At 40.8% G+C, this 22,218-nt stretch overlaps 1 protein-coding gene across 1 annotated transcript in view; it reads right to left on the bottom strand.

The window, feature by feature from the left end:
* Positions 1-8,956: 8,956 nt before the first annotated feature.
* The window catches only part of FIG4 (FIG4 phosphoinositide 5-phosphatase), a 72,957-nt gene continuing 59,695 nt past the window's right edge, over positions 8,957-22,218 (bottom strand). The window contains exon 23 of the mRNA XM_082305561.1: positions 8,957-10,742. Coding sequence (XP_082161687.1) covers positions 10,565-10,742 — 178 coding nt within the window. The 3' untranslated portion in view covers positions 8,957-10,564. The remainder of the gene's footprint in view (positions 10,743-22,218) is intronic.

Consider the following 22,218-nt stretch of genomic DNA (forward strand, 5'->3'; position numbering starts at 1 on the left):
AGGGTATTTCGGGACCGGGCCCTCAGCACTCAGACCACGCTGCAGTTTGAGTCAGTGACAACCTCTTGAGAGCACAGAAAGGGTGCTAACTGCCTTTATGAACTGCAGCCTCTATTTCTACAGGCACAACTAATGGCCAAATCACTGAGCCTTTGCTGAGGAAAAGAAAAAATTAAACAGAAGGAAAATATTAGGAGATATAAACAGAGACATCTAGTTCCAAGTCAGCCCAAATCTGCAGTCCAGAAACAGCAATGAGAAGCAAACTAATGCCTAGAGGAAGAATTAGCAAGAAACACATCCTTGACTAAACTTCCCAGCTTCACATCTGCAACTACATAGCTGAAAAGGCAAAGGGCAGGTTTGTGATTGCTCAGAGCAGGAATCATGGCCCTGTACTCAGACCCATGATACTTGAGATGTGCAGAATGATTTATAAAATCAGCAGTGGCAAAGATATGTAGAATGAAAGCAGGCAAAAAAGATGTCTGTAAGTTAGGAGTTGTAAGAAAAAAATGTACGGGGCCCATCTGGGAAACAGCTAAACCAATGCAGTATTTGTGCTACCACAGCATGCTCTGCAGCCAACATTAATAAATGGGAGCATGGAGGAGATGCACGGTGATGATTAAAACAGACGAGCAGATTCAGTGATCTGTTGGACTCATATAGTATCGAACATCCGAAAGCAGGATACGTTAGGTAGGTGCGGTGTCAGGTAGCGTTTATATGGCACATAAGTGAAGATTCCCAATTATGACCAGTTCTGACCAAAAAAGCACGTAGCCTTGTCTTCGGGCTGTGGACCCTTCCCTATGCTTAGGGCAGAGTGATGCTCCCCCAGGTGAGCCTGTGGCTTTTGCTCAGCAGGCTGCAGTGCAAACTAGCTCTGTCTAAACTCAGCCTTTGAAGGAAAAGCATTTAATGAGTGGGAAGTGGATGGGTCTGTGGACTCTCTAATGGTATAAATGTTACTGGAAAAGCTATTCCATAACATAACGTTCATCCGAGATCCAAGCCAAGGCAGCAGATGGAGAATATGCTGGCAGCAGGCAGAGGAGAAGCAGAGCTAAGCCTTGCGAGTCTCAGGGGAGTCAGGGAGAGCTGGTCCCTGGACGAGGCTCCTGATGTGGGCAGAGAACTGGCCACAACCCGTCAGTGATGGAGACACTGATGTTTTGGCCAAAGCCACTGATGACTGAGAAGCTCTGCTGACTCCAAGCAGCCTGTTCCCTGCACTGGCTGGTGATAGATCAGAAGTCCCATGGACTCCTGGCAATGCGGGGTAGCCCTGAAGTGGCATATGCCCTTATTTTAGAGAAGGATTTTACCAGAGGTGTTACCTACCTGTGTCTGGAGTGGTTGAGACAGCGGTTAAAGCCATAAAATCGTTTTGTAAGGGACCCATTGTTGACTATAATGTTATAGCTCTGGTCACTTATCTCGCAGCTCTGCCAGGTTTTATAAAGGCTACCAAGGGACTCACCTAATTTTAGATTTTTAAATGCAGGTGTCTTGGCTAAGCCAGTTGTGTGGCTTCCTCCGAGGTGGCACAATGGGGAGCAATAAGCACCCGCAGAGGGGTAACTCATCCTACCCTGAGACAGGTGAGCTGACTTGCCTCTGGAAGCTCTCCTCTCTGTTTACAGCCTACCTGGCTTTGATGCCACTGCCATCAGGTAAGATGGACTTCAATCAGGTGGTCCTACAGACCAACCTACACCTCCAGAGAGCCGCTCTATGGGTTTCATGCAACACCCAGCAAGACATGCCTGCTAGGTCAAAAATCTGATCACCTGCTTAGTGTGTCTGGTACACAGGCCCCTCTCCTACGACACCCCTTAAGTGGAGAGCACAGCAGACGAGCCCAGGGCCTCGGTGGTAGCCCTGTGCCACACTGCTTGGTTACAACAGCATGTCCTGAGGCCATTGCACAGGACCAGCTGGAGACGCTTGTTAATGAGAACGCCGGTACACCGAGAATGACAAATGTGACCTTTGGAAATTCAAATTAGGCTTGTCACATGTATCTTCCAAATGACTGCTGTGACTCCCGTCAGAGTTCATGTGGCTATGGGGTATGTCTCAACTGCAGGCTTGCTGCTTGTTTTACACGTGCTGTGACCCAGCCTCCTCCCCGCCACGGCAGCGCAAGCCCTTCGCTCCACGTGTCTCCGTGCGTGTTGGACCCATGCTCACACGCTCAGCTGGGGCTCTGCGACACGGTGTGCTCCGGCTCTGTAATGTCAATCTACCCGCCTGCCTGACAACGTGAAAGCAAACGGTGCGTGTGTGCCCAGGCTCATGCACAGCTCTTTCTGCAGTTCCTAGCAACTAAATTATGGGCTTCCCACCAATCGACTCTTCCCTGTACATCAGCGTGGTTGTTCAAATACACCCCACTGAGGTCCAACCCTCTGTTTTCACCCAGGCAACTTTAGCTCTTCCCTTATTTGCCTTTTTCCTTTTCCCCTTGCCTCACGGAGATGCGTGCTAGCTCTTACTCACCCCTGGTGTTAAGTCCACTGTAAGGGACTGTGATTTATGGGGAGAGAGGGGAGAGCAAAAGGAAAAATACCTAAAAAGCTCACTTAGGCCATGCTGTGGAAAGGTTATGAAAGTTTTGGGGAAAAAGGATTCTCTACCAGATGACAGGTCTAACTCCTCCTTAAAATTCTGCCTCTGTTAGGAGAGATTTCACTGAATTGTCCCTGTCTTGCTGAGCAGGGAGCTCATGATCCTACAAAATGCTGTTGTAAGCTGGGGAGGAGGAAAACAAAAATTCTCAAGATATTATACAGAGCCTTAAGCCCAGCATCAGGCTTCATACCCAGGACTTGTGAGCATCTGAGTCTGTTATCCAATGGTTTGATCAGGGAAAAACCTGGGAAGAGAGTGGCACAGAACATCATTATTATGGGAGATCATTATTATTACAGGATTTCTGGGCTGTGGAGAATGTTTGCCTGCAATGAGATGGGTTTAAGTCTGACTGAGAATCAAAATCCTACCATTTCCCCTAGTTTCCTTTCCTTTCCTCCTTACGTGATCCACAATGTATTTCCAGGGAAGTGTGGAAAATTAAACAAATGACGAAAAATTAAACAACTGACCTATTGATGGCAACTCTGAACACATCAGTAATAAAACAAGCAAGACAAAGTATTAGAAATACAGACGAGACAAAACAGAGAGCACATACTGCTCTCTCAGCACCTTTGTCATACTGTTAGAGTAACACTGAGTTGGGTTTTTACCACAGTTGCATTATGGCGTTGGGCTACTTGAATCAGAAATCCCAGGAAAAGTGGAAAGGGGCTTTGTGGAACTTCAGATAGCCTCCGTTTGCAGGCTGGTGACAAAAAGAAGCAGGTCTGCTGTTAGAAACCTGCACCTCTATGTCCAGTGTCCTCACAGTGCCCATCTAAGCTTTCCCACATTCGGGGCTGTTGATGCTTGAGTTTTTCGGTTGTTGTTTTTTTAATCATGCAGAGAAAAATGAGAGATGGGCAAATCTTCACTAGATGCTTCAACAACTGCTCAGTCAGTAAACGGTAACTTGCCAGGATAGTTGGGATTCAACAATATTAGGTGATGATCACAATATCTGCCAGGGTGGGTTGGCGTTCTAGACACGTAGTCCAACCAACCGCTGTATACCTGCCAACGGGACAGTAGCCTTCAAACTCTGCATAGTCACACTGCTTTCCCTAGGCGCCATCGAGGATTTCAATGCAATTTAGGAACTCTGTTCTCTCAGAGTTAACTATCATTGAGGCAGAAAATCCCCAAATTAAATACGCAACTAGTGATTCATATATACTAATTTTGAATGTATTATAACAGGCAAACAAGACCCCAAAGGGAAATCAGGATTGCAGCTTCAGCAAAAAGCAGAATTTTACCTTCATATCGGCAGTTTCCATTAATCACAGGAAAACTACATTCTTACCCACCCCACAAGTCTCCACTGCTAGCAGAGCAGCACCGCTTGCGTGTGCCAGTGTGGTTGGTCACAGGCCCGCAGAGTCCCAGTTAGGCAGTTTGCAGACAGTAGCTACAGCCACGGGCTGGACTTGGTTTGGCCTCCCTGGTTTGCACGTTTGGGGAGAGGATGATGCTTAGGGCAGGCGTCTCTCAGAGTTTCACGAAAGGCTGCTTGCTCCTGCAGAAGGTGCAGAGGTGCTGCCGGCGGTCCCTTGCCAAGTGCAACAAGCAGCATGAAACAAGGATGGCAAACGTGGCCATGGACACACAGGGGCCAGGACACAGGTATCCAATGCAGCACAACCCTGCACGTCAGGTGCGCATAATAATTTAGGAATGCTGCTTTGACCAGTAGAGTTTACAGTAAATATTTGCTAGGCTAACTGCCTCATAGGTTTGTCAGCAATTATAAGAAACAGGATAAATACCACGCAAGCCTGCAGTAATGGCTCTTCCCATGGTTTGCAGTAAGTTCAGGTTTTCACTTAGAGAGTACAGTAATGCTTACACAATAAAAATGACAACAGAAAGGTGAAGGACAAGGTAAATGTAGCATTCACGAGAGTGGCAAAATTAAGAGATGTCTTTCTGTATTTTTTTATTTATTTTACGTTTTTATTTCCCTTCCCAAGCCTAAAGGATGCTCCAGCAAAAGCCCAGGTCTGAATTATTTAGGATTTGGGGTATAAAGTGGTTGTATGTTTGGAGAATATTTGAATTTCAGTGGGATTTTGAGCACCAGTACTTCTGCAAAACCAGGTCAACACACGATGTTGATAACTACATCTGGATGCCTGAATTTTGAAGGAAACATTTGCAGTAGACGTAAGACAGTGCCAGCTCTGTGAAGCTGCCGCAGCATGGGCTCGTAACCGTGCCGCCTGTCACCTTACTGCTGTGTGTTAGTGCTGGGGGGTGATGACTGAATTCCACTTTGCACAGGAAGGTCCGTGTCACAGAAAAAACGGCTCCTGATGCAGTGATAATGTGTTGCCTGTCTTAAGAAGAATAAGTACCACAGCCTGTAAGCTGCTTTTTCTTATATCTTGGGGACGTACAAAAGGTCACATTTTAACACTGTTCAGTCAAGCTATCTGGCATGTAGTAACGCACGCTTTAAGGACCAGATGCAGATAACATATTTTCTGAAAGCACTGAGATGAGCGCCATCAGAGGCTGATTTTAAACATGTGAAGCTGCTTTTCAACCTGAGCTTTCACTCACACAAGTCAACGTGTACCACCCGTCCTCCCAAAGCCAACAAAATGCATTCTGAGTTCATTCCAGGATTAAGAGTATAATTAGGCAAGAACATAATTGGCATTCATTATTTTCCTTCTTTGAGAAACCAGGGAACCCACCCCATGTGAGCGGCACAGCTAGCAGGCCCCCCGTGTTCTGCGTGGGGGCAGGCTGCCCCCGTGTCCCCCGTGGGCCCGGCCCGGGCGGGAGCTGTGCTTGGCACCGGGGAAGGCACAGCCCTGCGGGAGCAGAGCCTGCACTCGAGCTTAACCCCACGGCACGGTTAATGCCGGTTTTAGCAGGGGTAAAACGCCTCCATAGGAGGCGGTGATGCGAGTCCCAGCCCTCTGCATGTCTAAGCCCACTGTTAACGTCGAGGAAGAGGCACTGGGAAGGAACAGAGGCATCAGAACTGAAAGGATAAAACCCCCTAAGGGATCCGAGCCAGGCTTATCGCTGCAACATCTCTCACCGGAGACACCAGTGAACTTTGACACGTGCCAACACTAGCTTATTCAAAGGGGCTGGATCCACTTCCTTGGGAGTACGAGCAAAAAAATGCCCTCCCTCCCCCCTCGGACAACTCCACGCAGTAGGATGCAGCGTGCTGCTATAACAGGACTAGAGGCAATCAGAGGGGACCACTTCAAATGCTCTCGTACTTTCTTCATCAGAGCAGCGCTTGACTTTCTCTACCGGAAAAGACTTTAAGTGATGTCTACAATTTGCTCAAGCACTAACATCCTGTACCCAAGCAGAGCAAGCACTTCTCAAGAACACGTTACCAAGACACAGAGAACCCCAGAGAGACAACACACGCGTCTGTCGCCACCACAGGAGGTCGGAAATCAGGCAGGGCAGATGATGGCACAGCCTGCATTTTAAAAGGAGGGATATGGGTTACTGAAGAAAGCATTAAGGTTTTTCAGTAAAAGGATTAAAATTTACAGAGTTTTCCTTTAAGAAGTGAAAGCTCCAAAAGAATACCGATATAGTGGGCAAACTGCAACTTGTAGCACAGTGCTGGTAAGAGAAAGGATTCTGAATCACAGGTGGTGAAGAAGAAAGGGGAAGGGAAATCAAGCAAACTACCAAAAAATCAGAAGAAAAAGAAAGGAAATAGGATAACAAAAGATAATCCTTTAAAAAAAAAAAAAAAGAAAAAAAAAAAGTACCTGAGCTGTCAGGGAATACAAAACAACAGTGCTCTCTCAAGGCCTAGGGTTGTCACGGGGATTTGGAGGTTGCAGCGTGCACGCCGTCTTGTACGTGCTGCGTGCTAAAAATGGGAAGATGACCACAAATGCACACTCTGCAGCTACTGTAATGCCTAAAAACCACACCGGGCTTTAGTGCCAGCAGCACAGGTACACCTAGAATAGGAAAATGCAAATAGGCCATCAAAGACGGTTCATTACATGCTGCTTGCCTGTCCTACCTTTATTACATTATCTCTTTATTCTTCACAGATGAATGTATTCAAAAGAATGGAATTTAAATATTACATTCAAACTGTGGGTCAGATATGGCAAGAAGCATGTATTGCTCCTCTAGAAATATATAGTAATGTTAAACATTGCTTTTCATGCCTTTTCTCAGCACTCTTTTACTTGATTCTAGTAGACAGATTAGCAGCTGTAACGGTTTTCTTTGTAGCATATAGATTTAAGAACTCCAGTAGGGAACTGCTGATTATCAATATTTGCAAGGGCTGCAATTTCAATGTATGATTTTTTTCTTCATTAATATTTTGTAACATATTGCACTAGTTCCATATTACTTTTAAATCACGACCAAAAGTGACAACTTTAATTAGATTTTCTAAATATATAGGAGACAGAGGGAGGCATTTGGGAGCCAAGCACATTATGTCTTTTCCGTATCAGGCTCCAGGTGATCAATCTGATTCAATCTATGCCAGCAAAACGGAACAATACTTTATACATAACACTCGCGCAACTATTGAAGTATGGCACCTGCACCGTTTTATCCTCAGTGAACTGTACTTGCATGTGTAATTATTCAGGGAGTACTGATAGGGTGAAACTCCTATGAAGGATGAAATGATCTCTGCAGTGAAGCTGGTATTTCCTCTCACTGTAAAACATGACTATCCGACAGGTCACATACTTTGGAGTTTATACAAGTGAGGGCTGGCCTGAGTCTTTGAGAGCCAGCAGAACCTTCCTGAGATCCTGTGCAAAAATCTCAAAAACTCAACACCAAAACAAAGAGCTACCACAAATATCATCCCAGAACTACATACGGCTCTTTCACTTTCTCCCCTCTGGTAGCTGCAGCTGTGTGCACATTAAAAGGATCCTATTTCAGGGTCACATCTGAGTCTCTCTGGAAAGGAGTGAGAGAACAAAAAGTCAGTGGGCTTTGCAAGCGGAAGCAAAACTCACAAGGAGGGCAAACTACCAATGACAGCGTTGGGGAATAACTGCTCCTAAGGGCACAAGTATCCGTCTGAAGATGGTCACGGAACAGAGCTTAAGCTGTTGGACTGGCATCAAAGAATCACTGGCTCAGAAATGACAGAGTCCTAATCCCACGTCTGTGCCTCCTGAATGTTAAAAATTGTCATTAGCACTTAAGAGTCAAAAAGAGCAGCACATTTTCAGAGCCAACACAGCCCATTCTTTTTGTGTTTATACTTATTTTACACACTTTTTCCTCAGCTTCTGAAAGGGAAATATATGCATCTATTCAGAACTTCTCACACGGTTGAGAACTGAACCTTATTATCACAAGAACAGAATAAAGTAGGTAGATGCAGAGGCAGCATCTCTGGAGTCCTTCATACAACTGAACTTGTTACATGGGTGATGAGTGTATTTTCTTTTTAAATTAACCCTTTACATACATTAGAGAGCATATCTATTCAGACTGTTGAAAGCTTATCATTCAGGCAATGTTAAGCTGGGAGTCTTGGTTTCTGCATTGTTTTATTTTTTTAAACAAACCTAGTGAACAGTTGACTTTAGCACCCTAAAGTATTCTCAGCAGCTGCTAAGAGTACATTGATGGTGGACCATACAAGCTATCACCTGAATATTAATACCCAAGCATATGAAGTAATACACGTGGGCTTAAACCCCTAGAAGCAGCTAGGAGAAACAAGCAGCAGTTATACACACTAAAAGATTCAAGGGGATGCCACAACAGGGCTGTCATGGCACACATCTACAGAGACACTGAAAAGCCTGGCATTATATTACAGAGAATGGACTGAGATGTCATTCATCTCCCAAAACCTCATAAAAGCAAAGCCCTTTAATCCTCTTTTCCTGAGGAGTGTTTGAATTGCTGAAGTGTGAACATATTTTCTCTTAGAGCTGTAAAATTATTACAGTTCCTGTATTTTGCAACAACATTAGATATTGAAAAAGAAAGCATCATCTTTTGCCTTACCTATGGTTAAGTGGCACACTTTCAAGAGCAACTTTTAACTACCAGTATCTCTGAACAACAAAAGTATAAGGATTGTGACAGTCTAGAAAACATTCTTTGAAATAGTTCAAGTGCAGCAAGAAAAGCATGCATTTGCCTCATTAGGATAAAGACTCCAGCTCTACATTTTTCCAAAGCAAGCATTTATTCCTTCAAATTATTTTTCATATTGGACAAAAGAATTCAGTACATTTTTTTTTTCCAGAGGGAAAAAAAAAAAAATCATTGACAGTTGCAATGAAGTATTATCTAAAGTGACATTTCATTCTCACATCTCCTAAAATACATTCATTTCTCTCAAAACAGTATTAATCAATTAACAAAAGAGAATGGACACCAGAATTTTTCAGTAGCTTGAGGTACCATGTTCTCTCACTGACTGCATACAAGTCACTCCCTGAAACACACAGACTTCTATCACAAGAAACTTCTGTCTTTTCCCTTTATCCACTGCATCTTTTCTTTCATTGAATTACTGACAAAAGTCAACTTACTGCATAAAATATGCAAACATATTTGGAATACGTTTGCAGCATGCAGCGAAGAATCTGGGGTAGCTGCCTGCAAGCAATTTACTATGAAGACGAACATGTTCTCTACATCTAGTACATGCAGTTGGCTGACATTCCTAAAACAGTTGTGCAGTTATTCCAGAAAATCCTGAAATATGGTCTGTATAAGCTTGCGGAACAACATGATTTGTCAAGGGCGCTGCTGACGCTGTCAGTATTCTTCAAGGCAAAGGGCTAGAAAGCAGTGCTGGGAATTTTAGCTTGTAGTTGCAAATAATAGGGTTCCCCCCCCCCTTTTTTTTTTTTTAATTTGAGAAACGTTTTAATCACAAGCCCAAATTAAACAACCTATTTCAGATACCTGCTGCCTCTTCACTTCTTACCTAGCACTGGGCATGATGTTCAGTCTTGCCTAACCCAACTACTGCTTCCTCTTGCATGACCACCCCAGCTGATCCAGTCTCTATACCTCACTTACCGATACAGATTTCTTGGGAGGCTGTAGGCTTGAACTTGAAAGCATCTCACAGGAGCACAAATACAGGGATGGAAAAAGTATGCTGCAAAAAGGATAATGCCTGTCATACAGAAAAATAACAGGATGGTTTTGCACCCTTTAAGAGTCTAAACCTAGTAAAGTGGAGAGCATTCCTTCATTTGCAGATGCAGTCACTAAGTGGTTCACCTCAGATTCCTACTAGAAGCCCGTGATAATTAGTCACAACCCATTTTCACCTTGCCTGTGGCACAGATTCTGTAGCTGCTAGCACCAGTGAGATTAGTTTTGACACAAATTAGGGTTACAAAGTTTGTTAGTCTAGATGCAAATTTTGATTTTGAAATAAGCCACACATTTTTCCCTTTTGCGTAAGAAAGCAGTAAATTACAAGCAGTCATTTTAGCACTCAGTTTGCTAAAAATCTCAAGAAATATCAGAAAACATTCTGTTGTAAAAAAAGATTGTTTGCTATCATGAAACAAAGAGGAAGAAAAGTATTATTTTCCGATTCTTATGTACAAATCACTTCAACTTTGCTAGCAAACATAACAATGTAAGAAATTAATATAAAACCTAAAGATGCACTATTTCATTGCCATAAATTGCTACATACTCTTCAGTGACTGTAGGTGCTCTGATTATACACTTAGTCTCTTAACATACATTTTCACTTTCAGCTGAAGAGCAGATATTAAATCACTTGTTTCCTCTAAAGCACAATAGTGTAAATGTATAATAGTAAAGCATAATAAATAGAAATGTTAGATAATACGTTTATTACTGCAAAATACCAAACTAGGTTTCCTTTCTAAAATTATTTTTATGACCTATCAGTACAGTAGACTTGGCAGGAGAATCCAGCTTGTATTTACAGGTATCTGTTTCGAATGTACTCTCTGTACATGAGGAAGTCATCTTTTCCCAGTGGCTGCATATTGCCTCTTCCAGCCTGAATGTGGGCATGAAAAATCTCTATTGATTTCCTATCAGCTCTTGGAGGCTGGACTTCGTAAATATTGTCTTGAGAAAAGGAGGAGATAGGTATTCTGGAAAAAAACAAACACACAGAACATTTGGAACTTTAGGTAAAAATTTTCCACAGAGAGAGAAGAGTATTTCTTTTCCTTGAAATACATATATGAAAATCAATGAAAGGGCAACTTCCCACTAGATAATTAATTTACCTAGATTTTTATCACTACTGCAGACCTGATAAGACTCAGCTTTCCAAGTAGGGTAATTAGGTAAGTTGTCACTAATCACATTACAGAATACTTTCTCACTTCCCTCCACTCTGTCCTCATTTCTTCATCCTTCCTCAGATCTGTTATGGTCAGTAACTACCCAAGTTGAAACAGATCTGTGCCATGCATTATAGCAGATAACAGGAAAACTTTATTGAGCTATACATTTAGTAGCAATTATAACAAGCAAGTGATTATACTCTGAACCAACATATAGAAAGAATTTATCAGATAAGAATTTTCCACCTAATTATCAGGAAACAGACAACTGATTACCAGCAACAGCACTCTGTACACTGGAACAGCTAATATTTTATGAAAACATTTTTTTAAATAGCTTTGTACCATAAATGCTATCTTTGAATCCTACTACTTAAACCTACTCACCTTACGAGAAAAACATGTAGTTTGAAAGTTTACAAGAACCTGTGTATGTCAGACCTTTTCTAAGCACTGCTGTAGATCAGGCTCACTCATAAGGTAGAAGCTGGTCTTTTAGCTCCAACTCCAACTCTTGAAAACTACATAGCCAACAGGTCAAGTAAAGTGATTGTTTCCCTCTATTCAGGGCTTGAGCTACCACATTTGGAGAACCGTGCCCACTCTTGGGCTCTCCAGCACAAGACAGACAATGAATTACTTGGATGAATCCAGCAAAGGTCACCAAGATGATCAGAGAGCTGTAGCACATGGCATACGAAGAGAGGCTGCAAGCGCTGGGTTTGTCCAGCCCAGAGAAGAGAAGCTAAGGGGGACCTTATTGCTGTCAGCAACTGCCTAATAGGAGGGGTATAGGTAGTGTAAAGCCAGACTCTTCTTGGAGTGCATGATTAAAAGACGCATTTCAAAAAAGGAATACAAACTGCAACATGGGACATTCTGATTAGATACAAGTGAACTTTTTTCCACGGTGAGGGTGGTTGAACATTGGAATGGGTTGCTCAGAGAGGCTCTGGAACCTCCCTCCTTAAGGACAGTCAAAATGTAAGGGTGTGTGGCCCTCAGCAACCTTAGTCCTCCTCTGAGCAGGGGACTGGATCAGATGACTTCCAGGGTCCTTTCCAATTTATAATATTCTACGGTTCTAAGCCAAACACTTCAGTAGTGATGTGTTCTCCACAATCAACTGCAAGGTAGCAACAATACCATTTATACTCAATACATAATAAATTAATAAACACTGAAAGTATTGTGTAGTAAATCACTTTCATTCTAAAGCACTGTAGCTACTGTGAAAGCTGTGTTCATAAATATACTATGCACATTTCCCAGCAATATTTTAGCAATTTATTTATCAAATACTCCCAGAGTTGAACAGTATAGATGTTTAACCTGTGTGATAGCAGATCAGTTTGGATTCCACAAGAGAACATTCCGTGACTAACGCATCGCCATCTGAAGGTAAGGTATGCATCAACTTCTCCTTCTGTCAATACTGTTTGAGGTTTAGAGGAAATCAAAGCTTGAAATGAACTCCAAGGAAAAACGATCTGACAGAACTGTGATTATCTAGAACAGCGGATGCAATGCACTTATAAATGCTAAACAGGAGAAATAAATTATTTCTCAGTTATGAAAAAAATGACATACATGTTTTAAAGAATTCTCTAAATTATCAGTTTCATACGTTTTTAGCTCCTATTTCAGCTGGAAAAGCTAACTTACTTTCTAGCTAGCTACTAAAATACTGCTACTTTATAAATACTCTCTATAAACAAAGCTGCCCAATTATTCCATATGACACAAATATTTCAATTCTAGAGACTCACTTTCCTATGACCATATATACTGAACACTTCTCAAAATCATATCTTTTGTACTAGGTTGAACCAAAATTTCATGGGAGTAGCTAGCAGCAATTTTTGAGGACAGATCATTAAAACAGAACAGGTACTTAACAATGCCTTCTCCAGCTCATCCTCCTGTATTTGAGCAACCAGGATTTAGGACCTACCTCAGGCAAAATTTGAAACCAGACTACTGTTTCACGAAAAGTAATTTCCATAGGCTTTCACTGTTTTTTCTAGTGTCTGACACTTACAGAATCCTGTGGGAATAAGTTCCATTACTTGTGTCTGACGTCACATTTCTTTCATTTGTTATCATGGGCCTTGGTTTCTTGTAATTCTTACATTGGGAGAAGCGGGGAACAGTCGTTCTCTGTTTGCCTCCTCCACATCACTATCATACAACCAAGTGTATTTCACCTCTCTTCATACACTAATTATTTTCCAATTAGCCTTGTCACCTTGCCATTTATGCAGAGTTCCAAGGTCTTTGCCATCCTCTTTGATAATGCAGTGAGGACCAAAACGGTGTTTAATACCTGAGTTTTTTTTTAACTAGCTTTTAATTTGTCATCTACTATTTTAGCTACTGAAGATAAATTTTCTAAATACTTTACATAATAGCATATTGGAATAGTAGCCAGCGCCAGCAGCTGAAAAACAGTCAGAATACTATTGTTGAATATTGTATGAGCATATGCACATATATTTGGGCTCAAAACATCTCAGGTAAGACATTACAGCAGGAACTTACTGTCAAAGCTTGCTATTTCCAAAAGCAAACATCGACCAGCCCAAAGGCAATAAAGATCCATAGATCTTAGCATCGTTGCCATATTCCACAGAAGCCACAGTCATGACTCACTATCTGGGTGCTCTTCAAGAGACAAGAAGTTATTTTTGTGTGTATACTCTCCTCTTTTAAAGGGAAAAAACAAGGAATGATGCCTTCAAAGAACTGGAACACTCAAATGATGGCAGAGCCCTTCTATAAATGAAATGCAGTAATAATCGTCTAGTTGCGTTATGAGCACAAACTGTTTCTAAACCAGGTTTTCTATTAAAAGTGTCAAAAGACTTGCTCTCTTATTTTGTAGCCTTTTATTTTATTAAAATATGTCGGATTTTGGATGTTTCATCATGTGATGGTTTGTTAGTCTTATAAAATGACTACAATGTGTTATGTAATATAGTATGCCTAATCATAGAATCATAGAATGTCCTGAGTTGGAAGGGACCCACAAGGATCATCAAGTCCAACTCCTGTCCCTGCACACGACAACCCTAAAAATCACACCATATGGCTGAGGGCATTGTCCAAATGCTTCTTGAATATTGTCAGGCTTGGCACTGTGACTGCCTCCCGGGGGAGCCTGTTCCAGTGCTCCGCCACCCTCTGGGTGAAGAACCTTTTCCTAATGTCCAGCCTAAACCTCCCCTGGCATATCTTCCTGCTGTGCCCTCAGGTTCTATCATTGGTCGCCAGGGAGAAGAGATCAGCACCTGCCCCTCCTCTTCCCCTTGTCAGGAAGCTGTAGACCACGATGAGGTCTCCCCTCAGTCTCCTCCAGGCTGAACAGACCAAGTGACTTCAGCCGCTCCTCACACGGCTTCCCCTCTAAACCCTTTACCATCTTTGTGGTTCTCCTCTGGACACTCTCTAGTAGCTTCATGTCCTTTTTATACTGTAGTGCCCAAAACTGCACACAGTACTCAAGATGAGGCCACACCAGTGCAGAGTTGAGCGGTACAATCACCTCCCTCGACCGGCTAGCAATGCAGTGCTTGATGCACCCCAGGACACAGTTGGCCCTCCTGGCTGCCAGGGCACACTGTTGGCTCATGGTCAACTTGCCGTCGACCAGAACCCCAGATCTCTCTCCATGGGGCTGCTCTGCAGCCTCTCGTTCCCCAGTCTGTATGCACATCCAGGGTTGCCATGTCCCAGGTGCAAAATCCGGCACTTGCCCTTGTTAAACTTCATACAGTTGGTGATTGCCCAGCTCTCGAATTTGTCTAGATCTCTCTGCAGGGCCTCTCTGCCCTCGAGAGCATCAACAGCTCCTTCCAATTTCATGTCATTGGCAAACTTAGATAGTACACTGGCCCTAAGATGGATCCCTGCGGAACCCCACCAGTGACTGGTCACCAGCCCGATGTAACCCCATTTACTATAACCCTTTGAGCCCAACCCATCAGCTAGTTGCTCACCCATTGCATTATGTGTTTATCCAGCTGTATGCTGGACATCTTGTCCAGGAGGATATTGTGAGAGAGAGTATTGAAAGCTTTACTGAAATCCAAAAAGATTACATTGACTGGCTTCCCTTGGTCAACTAGGTGGGTAACTTTGTCATAGAAAGAAATTAAGTTTGTTAAGCAGGACTTTCCCCTCGTGAACCCATGCTGGTTGAGACCAATGGCTGCGTTGTCTTTCAGGTGTTTTTCAGTAATTCCCAGAATAATCTTCTCCAGAATTTTGCCAGGCACAGAGGTGAGACTGACAGGCCTGTAGCTACTGGGGTCATCCCTGTTGCCCTTCTTGAAGATTGGGACAATGTTTGGCAGCTTCCAGTCAACTGGGACCTCTCCAGATTTCCAAGAGCATTGAAAAATCGTTGAGAGAGGTCTTCCTATGACATCAGCCAACTCTTTAAGTACCCTCAGATGAATCCCATCGGGCCCCATTGACTTATAGGGATCCAGCTGGAGCAGCAAATCCTGCAGAAGTTCGGATTTGGTTGGGAGTTTATCGTTCTCACAGTCGTGGCTCTCTAGCCCAGGGCTCTGGGGGTCCCAGAGCCATCATCAGTGTTGAAGACCGAGGCGAAGAAAACATTAAACGTCTGCTTTTCCACTACAGCTGGAATATGGTATATAAAATAAAAATACTTCTATATTAAAGACATATTCTTAAATTTCATATTTAAATTTGTATTTTTCCATTTTACATAGTAATAAATTCAGTTGATTATACTTTGACTGCAGTGACAGAATTACTTACACAGGTATACTATTGAACTTGAGACAATAAAATCACTGCTCACCCACAGAGTTTGGTTGCATACTTAAAACCAAGTTACATTTTACCAGGATGTAGACAGAGTTTACAAGGTTATGTCATAGAAACATTTAGCAATTCTAGAATTAGAGAAAAAAAGTAAAGCTAAAGAGTTTGCAAAAAGTGAAGCTTTACAGTAGAGAATATATTTTTAATTTTCCTTATTTTAGATTGTGTTACGATTCCTGTTTAGGCTTCTTAGTCTTAGAATTCTGTGGCACTACAGTGGAATGTAAGCAAATACTACAAATGTAAGCAATTTACCTGCCTGTGTGATTAAGATAAAGTTTCCAAAATGCTTACCATTTTTATGTTTATCTTAAACAACATGAAACACTTATTTCAAAAGAGTTGAAACTCTTCTGAAGAGTCCAACTTCTGCTGTTATGCTCTGACCAAATCAGTGTTTTATTTTAGTTTTTGTTGGTACACTGTATGAATAATACTATGGAAATTCTATCATACTTAACCTTTTCTTTTTATTTTTTTTTCCCAGAGTGATAGTTTCTTCTCATTGTCACTATTATATTCTTCTGGTTGATTATAAAACGTTAAGGTGGGTGTTTTCAGAACTGGTACCAAACATTAGTCTATCTAAATTTATATCTAGATGCTTTAAAAGTAGATTGCTTTTCAAAGGACCCACAGCTTCTGCAGATACTTATTTATCTAGTTTGAAGCATTCAAGCTGAGACTCTGGCAATGGTATTTGACACTAGCACACTGTACTAACTTACTAATATCACTATCTAACACTAAAAGATGTCACTTACTCAAATACAGCTGGCCTATCTAGTCCACTAGCAACTGGACAATTCATTAAAAAAAACCCAAAACAAAGCCACAACACTAATTTGATGCCTTCTCTATTTATTTATTTGTTTCTAAAGACATGACATTTCTGAAGCACTAATGAGTCAGAAGTGACTTCCTTAGGTACAATGGAAACCAGACAGCAAAGTGTAATTCATTTTGAGTATTTAGTAACTAAATCTTAATTTTCCACCTACTTGCTTCAACACGATAAAAATATATTGAAAGAACCGCATGTTCATGCATGCAAATTTTGGTTAATAACCCTGTATTAAGCTGTAACTATTTGTAGAGTGCTTGTATTATACAGTCATTTAATTAAAGTCATTTCTTTAACACTATTCATGTAAAAATCTAATCTACTTAATAAGTTTAATATCTTACAATAAAGTCATGAAGGAGAGTACATTATTTATGACTTGGCTATCCGATCTCCTTAGAGATCTGTAGCTCTATGGCCTCCCAATGAAAATTACATAGATAGGAACATAAACACCATGTCATGAAGGGCAGCACCCTCGACATGCAAAGTACAGTTATTTTCATCCCACTTGTGAACAGGCTTCATGGTGTTGTGGATTCACCAAGAGTAGCAATCTCTATACAGTAATAGAAGATACAGCTAAAATATTCCGTTACAACAAAGATCTTCCATACTTCGAAGGAAAAGCGCATGGTGATGTGCTTAGCTCTCAGAAATATGGCAGTCACCAGAAAGCCACCACATTTGTTTCAACATTGATTAGTTCCCCTCAAGCCTCTAAAGTATATCTAAGGAAGGAGACAAAATGTACTCTGTTGCCTTGTTTGAATCCTAAGCAAATATTATCTGACCTATCTCTGGCAAATGCAGAGTTTTTGTTTGTTCCCCCCAATGGTATCCCTCTAAATTGCTTGCTGTGCTCTTGAAAGAGCCTTCAACAGACTTTTCCTTCCTTGGACACCAACGCCTCCATACAACAAAGTTTCAGTCACATTCGTTGCGAGTGGGAAGGACTGAAAATCAGGAAACCTTCTCTGTCCAGTAATACTGCAACTTGTACCTTACAGAACCGACCAGCCGCAAAACCGGGACAGCATCCAGGTCCCACAACAATCACCTGAAACTCCAACAGCATGTACAGTTTCAAAGCTTAGAGAAAGAAGAGACTCGCTGTACACAAGTATACCTCTAAATGAGCACTTTACAATTCAAATTAGAAGTAGCTTCTCTACAGTGCAGACAAGGAATATGAGAGAAGGTCAGAACATCTGATACAGAAAGGTGATCTCTGAGGAAAGATAAATCATTTAGGTACAGATGATCTACACTGACCACAAACTAATTCAAAATTTAAAGAACGAACACACAAAGGAACCTAGGGGTAGTACAGGACAAAACAAAACAAGTATCAAAAGAACTCACAAACAAAAAAAAAAGAAATACGAATATTGTGTTTCTTATTGGAAAGGAAAAGCTTAAACTTACTTTTTCAAATAGGATTACTTGAGGAAGGCAGTGCTCTTAAGTTGATGAACAGAAATTCATCACTTCACAGAGAAGACAGAGGGACACGTTGAAGAAGTGTCCTGAGAATTTTCATTAAAAAGTCTAAAAGTAAGGTGGCATATAGCATATAGCTTAGTACTTTCTGGTTTTTCTAGCGACTGTTAATACTACAAAATCCCAAATCCATAATATACCATGTAGAAATAACTAGATTTACTGTCATACTTCACAGGTATTTGTTATGGTCATATTTTTAGAGGATATGATTTCAATGCTGCTGACATTAGGATCAAAATGAGACTTCATAGGCAAAAGTGAGAAACACCAGCCCACTAACCTCAAAATGAAACTAAAAAAAACAAGCTTTAAGCCACAGAACTTCTGAAGCATTTTAACAGTGATCATTGTAGTAAAAGATACAATAGTTCTTTATTTAAAATTTGGAAAAAGGCAAATTTAGTAACAGAACAGAATGTATTTTGACACATTAAAAAAATAATCTAAAACCACTTATAAAACTCAAAATGTTTTTTTCTAGTCTTGTGAGGCTACTGCATTATCCTTTTAATATATGACATACAGAAATGCTAAACCAGGTGGACTGGAAATACAGATAAACTAAATTTTTTTTGTGTATTGCAAGTGACAACAAGGTCCCTGTCAAGTCAGAATTGTACTGAACTACTGTTTCATAGCTCAAAGTATTTTTCCAGGTTAAAAAAAAGCCCTTGGGTTTTGAAAAACAATGGCTAAATTTCATCACAATTCATGTATCGTTCTGAAGGTGCATGCCACTGTTGCAGGCTTTTTTTTTACATTAGTGGATTCAACATGTAGATTTTTATTCAGGATTCAGTGTAGATAGGGAGGAAAGATGGAGGACCCAGAGATCAAGTGTGAACATTCAAGTATTAAAAATGTATTTATTTTTTTAAATTTGAAACCGACATCAATAAATGAAAATTATGATCTAAATCAGTATAAGGCAAATAAATGCTAACAGTTTTATTGTTAAAATAACACTGAGCACCTCAGGTGACAACTCTACCAAAAATGCTAGGCACATGAGCTTTTTCATCTGAAAAGCTCAGAGCTCAATATTGACAAAACAGATGAACGGCAAAAAGATAACTCTTCCTACATACATGGAGATCTGAATCACAAGGAGTTCAAACCATTTTCCCAAGATCCCTGGAAAAAGCTCATGCTCTGCTCCCCAGTCTGTCAAAAGGGTGCTATGCAAGATGACTGAGCCAATCTAACAAATTGCCAACCAGCCACATAAGAAAGTTCTGCTGCATTTGACCCTGTGGCTCTGTCTCTTCTGTGCTGGCCCTCATGATAACTAGGACCTTCACTGGTCTAAATAATCTCATTAATCTACCAGGAAACGATTTGCTTTTTTTGCTGAATTAGTTTGCTGCAGACTGATGAGCTGAAGTGATTTATGGAGCACTGTAACAAGTAGCAAGGCTTGCACAAGTAACTGAAAAAGTATGTGATAGGGAAGGAGGGAAAGAGCAGGACCTCCCCCTTTTGGTGGCAATGAGCTGTTAGAATTGGCTCAGCTATTTTGTTAACTTCCCCCATCAAATCCAGTCATGCCATGACTTAAACCATAATATCAAACCATTTCACCTGTCAAACTTCAGTAGAACATTTTATAAACCATCACAACATGGACCTACGTATTTCCTTCAGTCCCCAGCCAGCTCTTGCCTGGAGACTCCTACAACTCTGACCACACTATTGCTTTTGCCCAGACCCTTCTCAGTAGTATTCTTTTTGAGATGTCTGACTAAAAGTGAACAGAGTATTCAAGCCCAAAATGATTTGTTTTATGTGGTGTTGATTCCCTATACTCTTTTGTCTTTTCCAGCCAACATAAAGTATCAAGTACTTTCAGGGAAAGTGCCCACAATGACTTTAAAACCACTTCCCCAGAATATAAAATGAAGATACTCTCAGTAGCAGTCAGCTTAGTCAAGCCATTTTGCAAGGGACAAATAAAGGGGAGACTAAGGATAAAAAAAAAAAAAACAAAACTTTGCTGAAGACTAGATGTTGCTCTGACCAAGGGTTGTCTAGCAAGAAGGTGCTCTACCGAAGTGCAGAATTTTTTTTTTTTTTTTTTTTTTGTAAAAAAAAAAAGGAAACCTTGACTGCCACCTTCTCAGGGGAAAACAGCAACTAAATAAGAGACCTTTGTGATTTAAGCTTAGTGTAAATAGATGACAGAATATAAACAATTTCTTCGCCTATATTTTCCATAACCATTCATAACAATTCCCTATTTTGTGAATAAACGCTTTCTTTGAAGTTAATCTAACTTTCTGATGTGAAGCAACATATTGGGGTGCACACTTGAAGTAGAGAGCACGCAAAAAAGCACTGTACTGTGAAACTATCAACACGCTTGAGAATCCAAGAAGCATAGAAAACTTCATTAAAATTAGAAAATGTACTACTCTATTTTTACTTTTATATTTTAAAGTGGTATTACAGATTAAAAATACTCCAGTAGAGCATTTAATGAGCAAAAATGGAAAATAGTGTTCCATTGTTTACTGAAATTTGCTTCATTACTTTTATCTTGGTGAGAAAATAATGTATATTGTGCATATATACAGAAACAAACAGTAAAAAAGCCCATATACTACTTGTACACAGCTAGCTGCTAACTCGTAGATAGTTGCTACTCAATTTGAGTCATGTTTGATCAATACTTTGATGACAAGCAGAATCTAGGTAGTCTTGATTTAAAAAAAGATTACACATTTAACATCAATGGATGTCAAGGAAACTTTTGAAAACATGGACTATATGATATATCTCTGAAGACAGGGTATGTTTTTCAGTTATTTAAGGAGAACATAACCCCGGACCATGCCGCAGATACTGTTCACTGAAGTGTTCTTCTGCTTGAGCATCATCAGCGCCCCACAAAACCGAACCGGAGAGTAGATACCTATGGATGAATTAAAGTTGGTGCACAGGCATTGTTGCTGTATTGCGTAGGCCACAATGGGCACAGGCACAGTGCTCTTCTCCAGAAGTGCTGCAGTGAATCGAAACACTCAATTCCCTGTTCGGGAGGGAATCAAATTTCTCGTACTCCTAGATGTAAGAAGTACATTTGGAAAGTGAGTGAGAGTGTATTTTTCAACAGTATTATTTATACCACACTGCAGTACTAGGGAACTAGGAACAGGTGCACTGTGTCAGCCAACAGTAATTATACTGCAGTACTCAAAGTCCCTCTTCACATACACGATAATAGATTGTGCTAAAGTAGTTCAGCTCTATTTAGCTCTAACTAAAATTCTACCCTTTTCCTTTTTTCCTTCATGGAATTTCTATGAACAAAAAGAGGAACTTCAGTTTCCTTCCACATTCTCTGCTCCTCTTCAGTATTATTTCTCTGCATCACTGTTCAAGTATCCATTTTTTGCTTCTAATCTATACTTACAGTTTTTAAATTTAAGCCAGAAGCTTCTCTTCAGCATTTCTACGATGCATATTCAAGTTCATAAATATCACTGAATTGACACTGTAAAAACAAGAAATATTTCTTTTTGTATTGGCTTTATGTATTTGATAAAAATGGCCACAAGGTTTAAGGCGGGGGGGGGGGGGGGCGGTTTGAGATCGAAAAAGGATATTAAAAAAAGATTTTCTTGAAAAGTGCGGAAATGACAGCAACTCCCCTAAGCCTAAATTATATCTCACTGCTGATGAGAAACCGAAGTTTTAGATTGAGTACTTAATTTTACTATGAAAAGGACTGGGGTTTAATTGCATTTGTATCTAGAAGGAACTACTGGAGAATCAGATTTGCCAGATTTTTTTCAAGTTAAAATGCACCTAAATGCACATCAAATTAATACAAGTTACTATAATTTTTCAATTTCTTCAAGTGCTCCTTGAGAAACAAGGAAATATACAGTCCAACAAGTGCAAGATGTGCCTCAGCTGCTATTACTGAAAACCCTCTCTCTCGACCTAATCTTGAGTACAGTATGTTCATGCTGGTTTATCTCTAAAAAGTTAGTAGTCTCCAAGGAAATTCTTGATTCAGAGCAGCAATTCAAACTCAGTAAGGGAAAGCTTCCTTGTTTCAGAATTGAC

Source organism: Platalea leucorodia (assembly GCF_965183815.1).
Source record: "Platalea leucorodia genome assembly, chromosome: 3".
Lineage (NCBI taxonomy): Eukaryota > Metazoa > Chordata > Aves > Pelecaniformes > Threskiornithidae > Platalea > Platalea leucorodia.